The 11,491-nt window shown below is 59.9% G+C and overlaps 1 protein-coding gene across 5 annotated transcripts; it reads right to left on the reverse strand.

Moving 5' to 3' along the window:
• Window positions 1–1,164: 1,164 nt before the first annotated feature.
• Window positions 1,165–9,494, reverse strand: LOC119109528 (glutamine--fructose-6-phosphate aminotransferase [isomerizing] 2). 5 transcript variants are annotated; one of them, XM_037233175.1, is made up of 13 exons: window positions 9,355–9,494; window positions 8,430–8,486; window positions 7,555–7,566; window positions 6,970–7,008; window positions 5,899–6,050; window positions 5,365–5,491; window positions 5,017–5,132; window positions 4,526–4,724; window positions 3,896–4,140; window positions 3,315–3,470; window positions 2,836–2,964; window positions 2,278–2,412; window positions 1,165–2,116 (listed from the first exon to the last, which is right to left on the reverse strand). In XM_037233175.1, exons 1-13 carry the CDS (start codon window positions 9,365–9,367, stop codon window positions 2,006–2,008), a joined length of 1,491 nt encoding a protein of 496 aa, XP_037089070.1. In that variant the 5' UTR covers window positions 9,368–9,494; the 3' UTR covers window positions 1,165–2,005. The 5 variants fall into 5 exon arrangements, with proteins under 5 accessions (XP_037089070.1, XP_037089072.1, XP_037089071.1 ...); XM_037233177.1 differs by lacking the exon at window positions 8,430–8,486; XM_037233176.1 differs by lacking the exon at window positions 7,555–7,566.
• Between the last annotated feature and the right edge of the window lie 1,997 nt (window positions 9,495–11,491).

Consider the following 11,491-nt stretch of genomic DNA (forward strand, 5'->3'; position numbering starts at 1 on the left):
TACGGAGCAGTCTCCCTCAAAGAACTGTGTGACCCGTCATTGCTGATTGTATGTTGATTTTACATAGTCAAGTTTCCGAGTGACATTAAGATGGAACATACCATTTGAGATGGGATAGCCCCCTGTGAAAAATGTAATTACACTTTCAAACAACTTCAGCGTTTTTGATCCGTCCGGTTCTATTTGCCTCGGCGTGCTGGTGACTGCAGAATCTACCGCATTCTGCGATGCAAGCAAATCTAAAAATGCAGAGCCAATTCCTCGCACAAGCATGCAGCCGGCGGCCGAGTAAGACGGAGAGCGTCTTCACGTCATCCCACATGCCGGTGCCCTCGCCGGCCCCACCTCCAGAGCGATGCGACGTGACGCCGTCTCCATCGCGCCGCCAGAGCTCGCGCAGGACCTACGCAAGCTAGCTTCTGACCTACATTGGCGACTGCTGTGGAGAGGGTACTGCGCCGATGCGCCGGAGACGCCCGGCGCCGTCAGGAGGTGGCCCAGCCACTACCGACCTAGCCGGCTGGTGCCAGCTCCTCCAAAATGGGGCAGGCGGGGGATAATCCACCGGGCGTTTATGCTGCCTCACATTTTCAGACATCCGGATCGGCCAGAGGCACGGTGGTCGCAGACATCCGGATCGTCCAGAGCACGACATTTACACTAGTGGTCTCGGGACATCCGGGTCGGCCAGAGCACGGCAGTTACACCGGTGGTCGGAGGCGCCACATCCGGACCGGCCAGAGCACGGCATTACACCGGTGGCCGCAGACATCCGGACCGGCCAGAGCACGGCATTACACCGGTGGTCGGAGGCGCCACATCCGGGTCGGCCAGAGCACGGCATTACACCGGTGGCCGCAGACATCCGGACCGGCCAGAGCACGGCATTACACCGGTGGTCGGAGGCGCCACATCCGGGTCGGCCAGAGCACGGCATTACACCGGTAGCCGCAGACATCCGGACCGGCCAGAGCACGGCAGTTACACCGGTGGTCGGATGCGCCACATTCGGACCCGGATTCACCAGCCCGGCATGAGTCAGACTGTTTCAGACGTCCTCCGAGCCGCAGTAACGCCGTCGTGTTTCCCCGAAACCCACCGGACAAAGATTCGAAGACTCGAGATACAAAAATCGAGCGAGGACTCCAGTCGAGAAACACAAAAGAGTGGACAAGAGCCATTGTATATGCCTGAAAAAATGTACACGCGAAAGCAACATGTGGCAAAGACATTCGACATCTAGCAACCATCAACGCGGCAGACACCGCTGAATGGAATGTCAATTACAAGCACGCATTCGCGATAGAGAACAAGACTCAGAGAACACACAGGATGTCCCAGGGTTATTTTGTACGGATAAACCTTCAGGGTAGCAATAATGCACACTTGCGCTCAAAAATGGACACAAGATGCGGTCTACTTTCACGCATGCTGCAGACATTAGGAGCTATATATACCAACACTAAACCGACGAAAAACCGGAAATTATAGCAGAACCAAGAAAATATACAATAGATGCAACGCAGCCTCGTTCACACAACGAAAATGAAAATCATGTTCTGTGACCAAGCGAACGTTCACTGCAACGAAATAAGGCACTTGTTTCAGCGAACGAGACGGCGTCGTATCCGATGACCTACCAAAAATACAACGACGATTACCTAATCACAGCAGCGGCGTCAACATGTCCCGAACACGGGGAGGGCAAACCCCACGCACACACACATGATACGTCCTCCACTCCAGACATGTACACCTTACCAATTCTCTGGCATCCAGCCAACGCCACATCGACGGCGGCAAATAGTTCCTTTTGCAGTCCCACTGAAGTGTGGCACCGCCACCGCCACTAGAACGCCCGCACGCACGGCCATCTGGTGACAACGGCGCGAACCTCTCGTGAGGTACGCGGCCGCTGGGCAGCGTCGACTGAGCCAGCTGGCAGCAAGTCCGTGGCGGAGGCCTTCGACGCATTAAATCCTCGCTAGGGGGCGGGGCGAGCGCGTCACTCGACCGTGACAGACTTGGCCAGGTTGCGGGGGCAATCGACGTTGCATCCACGCATTACAGCCACGTGGTACGACAGCAGCTGCAGTGGGATGACCGTAAGGATTCCCTGCGGGCACGGTCAATGGCGGGTCAACATGAGGCCTTATCACAGTTTCACCACAAACACAGACACTTCCTAGGAATAGAGTCACAAAACACAATTCCACTCTGTCAGCTTTCTCTACCACGAAATCACACTCAGCACCTCATCCGGTTCGCTGCGCCCACCTGAAGGCAGTCGACGGTGGGCGGGATCTCCAGCAGCTCGTTGGCGAATCGGGCCGGCTCGGGGTCACCGTTGTTGCAGATGATAATGGGCCGCCCCTCACGGGCAGTCACCTGCTGCAGCGCGTTCATGCATTTCTGCAACACGAGCAACGGGTAAGCGTGACGTGACAGCAGCGAACGACCGGGCGGGGCCGTCCGGCCTGGACTCCGTCGCCGGTCCCCATCTCAGAGGAGCGCGACACCTCGGCCCCTCCGGTTTCCCCGGCCGTCGCCTCAGCCGGCGTGGGAGGCCACCGACCGAACGGCGTCCGCTGCTGTGAGGATTTGAGCCCAGCGTCAGAATAGACTGCGGCTGTTTCAACACGCAAGCGTCGCTTACAACAGCGGTGAAAGCTTGCGGTAGACGACCGCTGCACGCCCCGTGCCCGGGAGCACTCCCCGCGTCCCGCGAGCGAGCTTACGGTAGACGACCGCTGCACGCCCCGTGCCCGGGAGCGCTGCGAGCGAGCACGCGTCCTGCGAGCGCTGCCGGGCGGACACCAGGCAGCAGACACTCACCACGAAGGTGGGATCCCGGGTGCAGATGAGGATGATCGGCATGCCGGGGTCGACCAACGCCAGCGGACCGTGCTTCAGCTCACCAGCCAGGATCCCCTCAGAGTGCATGTACGTGATCTCCTTCACTTTCTGGCGGCGACGGCGGCGGTGGCTCAGAGGGCCGGCCACGAGACAGGAGTGGGGACACATGACACATCTGAATGGCAAGGTAAGTGACCAAACATGATCGAAGACCGCGCACAGCAGCCCGCGCCCGCGTGCCATCATAACACTTCAGCTCCAAATAAGCAAGCCCTCGCTCGTTTCCCGAGCTATGAATCTACATCACACGACGGCACCACAGCCTTCACCTAGTCTCCGAAGATTTAATGTTGGCCAAGAACCCGAGCAAAAGCACCAAGTCCCTTGTAACAGGTCAGATCTCCTCTACGACGACCCCAACCCAGTGGCGCCACACCGCGTCTCCTTCGCCAACTAACCAGCGCGCCCTCAAGGCAGGTGGCATAGTTGTATCCGCGACCCATCACCAGCATAGACTTGTTCTGGTACAGGCCCTTGGCGATCTCCTCGATCCGGCTATCCAGCTTCAGAACCTCCTTGATCAGCTCGGGCAGCTGCTTCAAGCCCCGAATAATCTGATGGGAGGCACCGGGCTCAAAACACAGGCAGGATGACAGGCACTACACGCCGAGCAAAACTCACACCAAAGTGGCAAACGAGATGACCGTAGAGGACATCAAATGAACAGACAGAAAAACAGCCATCCAGCTGCGCATCCGACAAAGACACTCCCAACAGCACAAACACCATGCCCGTGCTCGCAAAGTTGGCTCGCCCCGCCTGATCCACCATCCGCCACCGCGCCGCACCGCCACCAGCCACCTCTCCGACCGCGTCGCGCAGCCACGCCCCCCCCCCCCCCCCCCCAACGGGCGCCGCCCCACCTCTCCGACCGCACCGCGCGGCCACCCCCTCCCGCCAGGCACCGCACCACCTCCCACCGCACTGCGAGGCCACCCCTCGCACCGGGTGCCGCACCTCGGCCCGCCCCGGAGCTCACCTCGGTGCGCCGGGGCCGCATCGACAGCCGGTCCTCGGACACAACCAGCGCGAACATGACGAGCGAGATGAACTGCGACGTGTAAGCCTTGGTGGAGGCGACGCCGATCTCAGGGCCGGCGTTGATGTGCACGCCGCAGTGAGACTCGCGGCAGATGGACGAGCCGACTGTGTTGGTGATGCCGACGATCAGCGCGCCGCGCGTCTTGCAGTAGCGCAGCGCCATCAGCGTGTCGGCCGTCTCGCCTGGCGGAGCGCCGGAGCGCCGGTCAGGGCGCGCACCAGAGGTACGCCGATACGAACGGTGTGGCGGGAGGCGCTGCCATGCCGTGCGTAAGGCGTCTCATATGACGGCTGCCCGGTCGAAACACAGGTCAGCCGCACGACAGGCGGAGTGGGCAGATTCACGTGGCGAGCGTGGGCAGACAAGACACGGACTGCCGAGTTCAAAGTCACCAAAACCACCGCAAGCGGGACAAATGTCCCACCCTTTAGCCCTTAACCACATAACGCGCGTTAAGACAAGAGCTGCTCCTATCGTATACACCTCAAAGACGCAGGACCAGCGCAGCTCCCAAAGCAGAGACAATGCCACCAACCCGCCAGACGGAAGCGGCGCCGCTCCACTGACCCGACTGAGAGATGAAGAAGCAGACGTCGTCGCGGAAGATGGGCGTGTTGCGGTCGAGGAAGTCTGAGGCCAGGTCGATCATCACCGGCAGCTCGGTCAGCTCCTCCAGCAGCTGGCGCGTGGCGATGGCGGAGTGGAAGCTGGTGCCGCACGCGATCAGGATCAGCCGCCGGCACCGCTTAATCTCGGGCAGGAACTCCTGGCAGACGACGCGGGCCGGTGTCAGGAGAGGTGCCTCGTGTAGGGAGGGCGAGCGAGCGCTGGGGTGCTCATCAACTCTTTTACTGGAGCGCACACCAACCACATGCATGGTAAGCGCGACCTCAGAATACACGGGAAGCAACCTGATGCTGGAACGAATAGAGACTAACGACAGAACCAACTTACGGGGTGGACACCCCATGCAGCCAGTGTCTGAACCGAAAGAAGAACAGCGGAACAAACGGCCGGGCTGCACGGAAACCGGCGATCGAAACGCCACGAGAACTCGCCTTGATCCCGCCGAGCACGACAGTTTCGGTGTCGAAGTTGATGCGGCCCCTCATCGTGTTGACGACCGACTCGGGCTGCTCGAAGATCTCCTTCTGCATGAACGAGCTGTAGCTTCCTACGGGGCAAGGTAGGTTCATTAGCCGTGATCTCCTTCATCAGCATCTACAGAGTAACGATATGAAAGCCACAGACACAAGGCGGCCGAGAACATACCATTTACGCCCTCAATACACATAATCAACGCAAAACTGCGGCACGCTTCTCATCGCAGTGGAACACGCAGGCAATGTTCCGCATGTATGACCAGTCCCCCAGCCCCACCGCCCAACGGAGGGCATGGTACGCACCCTTCATGATCTCCTGGATCTCCATCATGAGCGTGTGCACCTCACGGGTGCTGCTCTCGTCCATAGAGGCCCGCTTCAGCCGATGGATGGTGAGCATGCCGTCCCTGATCCAGGCCACGTCGTCGTCCTGACGACCGGAGTCACGGCCGGTCAGCCCCGGGCGCGGGGCGCACCACAGACACGACACAGAACGGGTACTGCCCCGGCATTGGCCAGGCAATGGCCGAGCGACTGGCAGCTGAGTGAACGACGACTGCCGACTGATGAGCGAATACGAACGAGCGAAGAGTGGAGAGACATTTCATTTTCCCCACAATGAGATCGGCATTCATGGGAATATACAGGCAAGATTGTACCGCGAGAGCGAGCAAGAGCCGCGAGAAGCGAGCGAGCAAGCGAGAACCGCAGCAGCCACCATCTCCAATGTTCTCCCGCGGTTCTCAGCAGACCATTAGACAGTCAAGTCCAACACGATCACATTTCAGCACAGCCGACGCCGTGGCGCCCGGGATCGCAGCGGTGCCGCCCACCGACCTCGAGGTAGATGACGCGGTTGGTGTGCTCGATGACAGCCGAGGCGTCAGAGGCGAGGAAGAACTCGATCTCCTGCGTGTCGCCAGTCGGCAGGAACTCGGCCGTCGACTCGGAGCGAGGGATGAGCGGCACGTTTCGTGGCGGCTGGCGCACTGCCGGCGGCGCCGCGTCAGTACACGTCACAGTGACGCCAATACAAGTCATGATGTCAGTACGTCAGGGCTCGGCTGCCGCGCGGGACCCCGCGCCCACACCGGGACACTCGCGGCGCGGGGGAGACGCGAAGAGAGGCAAGCGACGACGTGGGGTAGACTGGGGACGGAGACTAGACAAACGCGACATGTAAGCGAAAAAGTGTCGGACGGGCACCGACACAGAGTGGTAACTTTGCAGGACATCGGGAGTCAGACGGCGGAGTCAGCCAAAGAAGCCGATCAACCGAAAATATATGCACCAGTCACAACTAGGTGGCCTGAAGAGCTGGGGAGAAGTTTAACAGCGAAAAATGTTCGCCGCGAAGCGATGCATAATGCCAGTCAGACCACACAAGCGGAGGAGGCGAAGAGACTGATCGAGTCCTGCGCGGCTGGATCGATGCGTCACGACATTGAAAAGGGGTGATCAGGAGGAGCGAGCACAACATCCGACTTGAAAACCGGCCGCGACACCGCTCCTCCAGGAAGAAAGCAAGATGGATGACAGAATTGCCTCGGTGCTGACAAGAAAACAGAGAGGAAGGTACAAAGTGTTCATGAAGCGGGCACATTCCAAGGGGTGAAAATATACTGACAGCAGCACGCCTCGCCTCGCCAACCAGCCTCCCAAGGTGGAGCAGTACCTAGTCATTACTGCAACTACATCCCACATGGAAAACCGTGTAAGGCTACCAGCCACAGCATGATGGATTCCTTCAGCGCAAGCTCCTGCCTAGCGTTATCCCATAAAAGTGCACAAAGTAATTGTGATCATGTGTACTGCACCGAGATGCGAGTGATCTGATCCGTGTGATCGCTGCAGTGATCGTGCACACTCGCGGCCGCATAGCGATGCCAGATGAAGGAAACCACTTACTGTCTGTGGGGCTGATCTTCCGTGCCTTGGTATCGTCGCCTAGAAATGCAAACAAAACATACTACATGCAAGCAGAAACAAACGAGAACAGATGAGTAAAAGCAAAACAGTTAATAATAGGTGCAAATAAAACGGCAGCGTGTATCAGATGACATGCCGACAAAAACGCCATATGTGCAACGAGCAAACACAAACCTAAAACAAACAAGCGCAATAAAAAATCAAATGTACACAGTACACGGAACTAAATTAGTGGGCGCAACGAAAAAAAAAAACAGCGCCGGGACTCCATGGAATACAACGCCAACTACGGTTTCTGCTTACTAATGATGCCAACTACGGTTCAATGATTACGGTTCTAGGGTAGACTTCAATTTGCGCGTGTTTCCGCTCTGTAGGCCCGCAACCCCCCCCCCCCTCCCGTGTGTAGCAGCCCTTGGCCGTGCGCTTGTGATTGTGTGGTTGTGTGGTTGTGTGGTTGTGTGGTTGTGTGGTTGTGTGATTGTGTGGTTGTGTGGTTGTGTGGTTGTGTGGTTGTGTGATTGTGTGGTTGTGGCCCGCGGCCGGCCCGTGCCACCACCGTACCTGGACAGTCGTCTGCAGATTCAGAGAGAGAGAAGATGGAGCATGCGCCACAGCCAGCAGCAGAGACAGGGAGAGACAACAGAGAGGGCTACAGTGAGCGCGAAACACGCGCGGTCGGCCGCCGCACCCGGCCCCCGGAGCCAGACGCTCGCCCGCTCGAGAACAGAAGAAACCACGCCGCGTCTTGGCGCTCAGACCGCCGAGGCGCCTCAACTCAAGAGAAATCACCAAACTGGTAATATCGAGAAAGGCGATAGCTTTGAATGTAGAGGGCAGAGAGTCTGGGTCCGAGGCAAACCGTTCGGTACTGCCGACGTGACAAAAAATGAACAGGAAATACCACACGCAACCTAACATGCGTAATGAAACCGCAAACGCTCTACGACCTACAGGTGCCCGACACAGGGTCTACGAAAGCCTGCAAACACACCGATGCATGCAGAGCCATGTCGTGCGCACCTGAAGCCAGCGCGAACAGGAATCATGCAAAGGTAGGTGGGGACCGAACCCAAGGCATCCTGGCAGATACATTCCACTCTACGCATGCGCACATCCACATCAAGTAGACAGCAGCTTAGAGACGAAACTGCAGACGCTTTTCATTTGCGCGCCAAATGAGGTATATAGGTAAGGGACAATTTAACGATAACAGGCGACTTAGACTGTTGGGCACGTAATTCCACCGATCTTCTATGCCTTTTATTTCCGACCACGCACTGGCATCTGCAGTTCGGCCTCCGTTCGCTGCAGCCAAACGTCAGAGAGCCAGCCGACTGTGAGAAAGCTGGGTGCACAAGTCAGCCAAACCCCCGCGGGGACGGAGCCAGCGCGGCAGCATGCAAAGGGCACCGCAGCCTTGGCGGCTGAACACGTACCTCGGCCAGACAGCCCGATGGCCGCCAGCGAGAGCTTCTCTACCGGTTCGCCAGAGCCTTGGGAGCACAGCGCGGTTAGCATGCGCCGGCGGGGGAGGTGCAGGAGGGCAGGGTTAGTCAAGGCCGGCGAGCGCACAGAGGCTGCCGCACGGCCGTTGCCACAGTCAGCCAACACGCCAGGGGTTTAGCGCCAAGCCATGGCGTACCGCAGCCCACGCCCAATGTTAGGAAACCATCGCGCCGGCCATGCAGGTGTCAGGCGACGCCCGCGACCTTTGGTATGATCCTGAACAGACCAGGAATCAGCACAGCCTCGCTCAGCTAACTGGTGCAAGCGACCGCACCGAGGCACTATCGAGCAATTTAGGTTCCGCCAGATAACACCGTCTGCAGCATTAGCATTGTCGACAGGGAGTCCAGATAGCCGTCGCCCAACGCGTGGCCATCGTTCGCACCCCGGCCGATACGACTATCAGTTTATCATCCGGCCATTTAGATTAAGTCGTGACGCAACGGAAAAAGTGAAGCGCGGCCGCCAGCGTTACGTACGACTGGCGCCCGTGCCAGACATACCGCTGATCTTGCGAGAAGCCGACCAACTGTTGGGCTCTGAAGCCAGCACGCTGCCGCAAAGCAAACTACAGGTACAACTAGTGGCAGTTCACAGAACAATGCATCGCATCAACCAAGAAACCTCTACAAAAACACGCATTAAATCGCACTTCAACTCGGTTACCAATGCTACATTTTTCTACCAGATTGCTACCAAGCGCAACCGACATGAACGCTTCCTCTGCTCGTCCTCTCTGGCGGCAGAGTTACCAGACGCCAGGCAGCTGAGCTGCCAGACGGGGCTGGCACGGCTTCAGCTCTGGCGCGTCCTGTCCGGACACTACCAGCCGCAGGTGACCGCCCGCCGGCCTACCTTTGCTGTACATGATGGGGATGTGGTCGGTGGCCAGGTGCTCCTTGGTCTTGATGGCCACCAACAGGGGAGAGCCCCGCCGAGCTGCCACGCACTGGTTTGGGAAGTGCTTGGACTTGAAGCACAGTGCGAACGCGCCCTCCTGCAGACCAGACACGGGAGAGCCCGGTCAAGGGGGGGGGGGGGAGGGCTCGCATCGACAACCTGAAGATTCAGAAGACTGAAAGGTCCACCTCCCGCGTCAACCCGATCAGTGAAAACGGAAAACTATCAAAATTAATTCTGCAAGAGAAGATAAGGGAGGCAGAGTCCAGTCCACTCTCGTAAACATTGTGAGCTTGGCACGCATTCCAACTCGCCACGTGTCACGCGTCGGGCCCGTGTCTGCAGCAAGCACGGCACTACGATTTCCAGACGAAGCCTGCGGCCACTCGCACCGACCGACCGACCCGCGACCGACCATGACCGGGCGTTTAACCACCGCCGTCTTCCCGGTCTCGTCCAGCAGCGCTGCCTCGAGGCAGTCTCCGTCAGACAACCGGCAACCTGCGCACCCGGTGTGCCGGTGACGCCCCGCGGATATCGCGGTGGCCCCGACCTGATCCCGCAATCTGGTTCCGCAAGCCGTAGACATCAGCCGTCGCCAGCCGTCGCTGCCGCTATCAATGCGGGTTGACGCCGGCGGGGAGGCCACCTGTACCCCCGGCTCCCCGCCCCGCCCCGGCCACACGTACGGCAGCCAGGGCGCCGCCGGCGAGCCCTATCGACGCCGACGTGGCGCGGCGCGGCGCGGCGCGTCCACGGCCGACGGCCGTCGATGTAACCATGGCAGCGGCGCACCCCGGGGCCGGCGAGCCACGCGGCGGGCGGGTTATAGCAGCGATCTGGGCGAGCGTTCACAGGCAGATGGACGTCCGGCCCGGCAGGAGCGGACAAGGGCGAAAGCCGGGCAAACGTGCGGGAAACACAGGAGGGATCGGAGAACCAGATAAAACGAGATAGACGAAGAGGAGACGGAGAAAAAAACGCGCAGGGAGCTTTACGATCACGAGTGGTGAACGGCGTACAAGGGCGGGACAAGAGTTGCTCCTACAAGAGGTGCAAGAGTTGCTCCTTTTTGTCGCATGGACCGTTCCCATACGTTAATGATAACGATCACATGCTCCATAATCCACCTATGAGAAGACGGCATAATGCCGGAGCGAGCTAAAGGGCAGCAGCCGGTCAGCATAATTAAGTACAGAGACAGCATGCAGCCCGGTCACGTGAGGCATTCCGCAACGGCTTAAGATGTCATCCGAGGGAGAGAGAAAGTTGATTCCGCGAGCCGGCCGCTCATGCACCAGAGCATCTTCATCAGAAGTAGCCTCCGCCCGACCCCGGCGCGGAGATCAGCGCGCCAGCCCAGCAACGGCCCGGTCAGAGGCTAGCCGCGTCCGGGTGGCGGCACCGGTCCCGCGGTATGCGCGGGTGCCGCCGGCGCCGGCCCCAACGATCGCAGCCAAACACCGGGACGGACGACCAGCTACCGCCAGACGCCGCGGCCAGCACGCGGGGGGCGTCCACGCCGCGCGACAAACAACCCGGCGCCAGCGCGCCGGCCGGCGTCAGTCGAGGCGACCGGCGCCGGTCCCCTGATGGGAGGACGCCGATACTGATCAGGCCGGCGGCCCCTGGCCATTGGCAGAAGTCAGCCCGGCTCCGTGAGCCCCTCCCCAGGGTCGGCAGGACGGCGCGTGAGGGGGCTCGGCCGCTCACCGTCCCCTGATCGGGGACGATGGCGACACCGGGATCGGCAGATAAGACCTTTCCATTCGGCGGCCTTCGCGCCCGTGCTTTCTCCGAGACAGACGCCCCGTCGCCGCGGCGGGCACGCCCCGGCGCCAGGCGGCGGCCGGGAAGGTCACTGCTGAGGAGGGAGTCCTCTGGAGCCGTCAGTCCTTCGCAGTCCCGGTGCGCGCCACCCCGAGACTGCGCGGACCGAGGGCGGCGGCGCAATGCCGTGGCGCCCGCGGTCCAGCCGGCGCCGCTTGCCCAACGTACTCTCTCTCACATGAACATTGCGGCATGACCAGAGCCGCGACCGGCTCGAGGCCCAAAAAACGTGATGCTCAACCACGCTCTAGAGCAGCCCGCC

The sequence above is a fragment of the Pollicipes pollicipes genome, unplaced genomic scaffold, assembly GCF_011947565.3.
Source record: "Pollicipes pollicipes isolate AB1234 unplaced genomic scaffold, Ppol_2.1 Scaffold_7231;HRSCAF=8579_pilon_pilon_pilon, whole genome shotgun sequence".
Classification (NCBI taxonomy): Eukaryota; Metazoa; Arthropoda; class Thecostraca; order Pollicipedomorpha; family Pollicipedidae; genus Pollicipes; species Pollicipes pollicipes.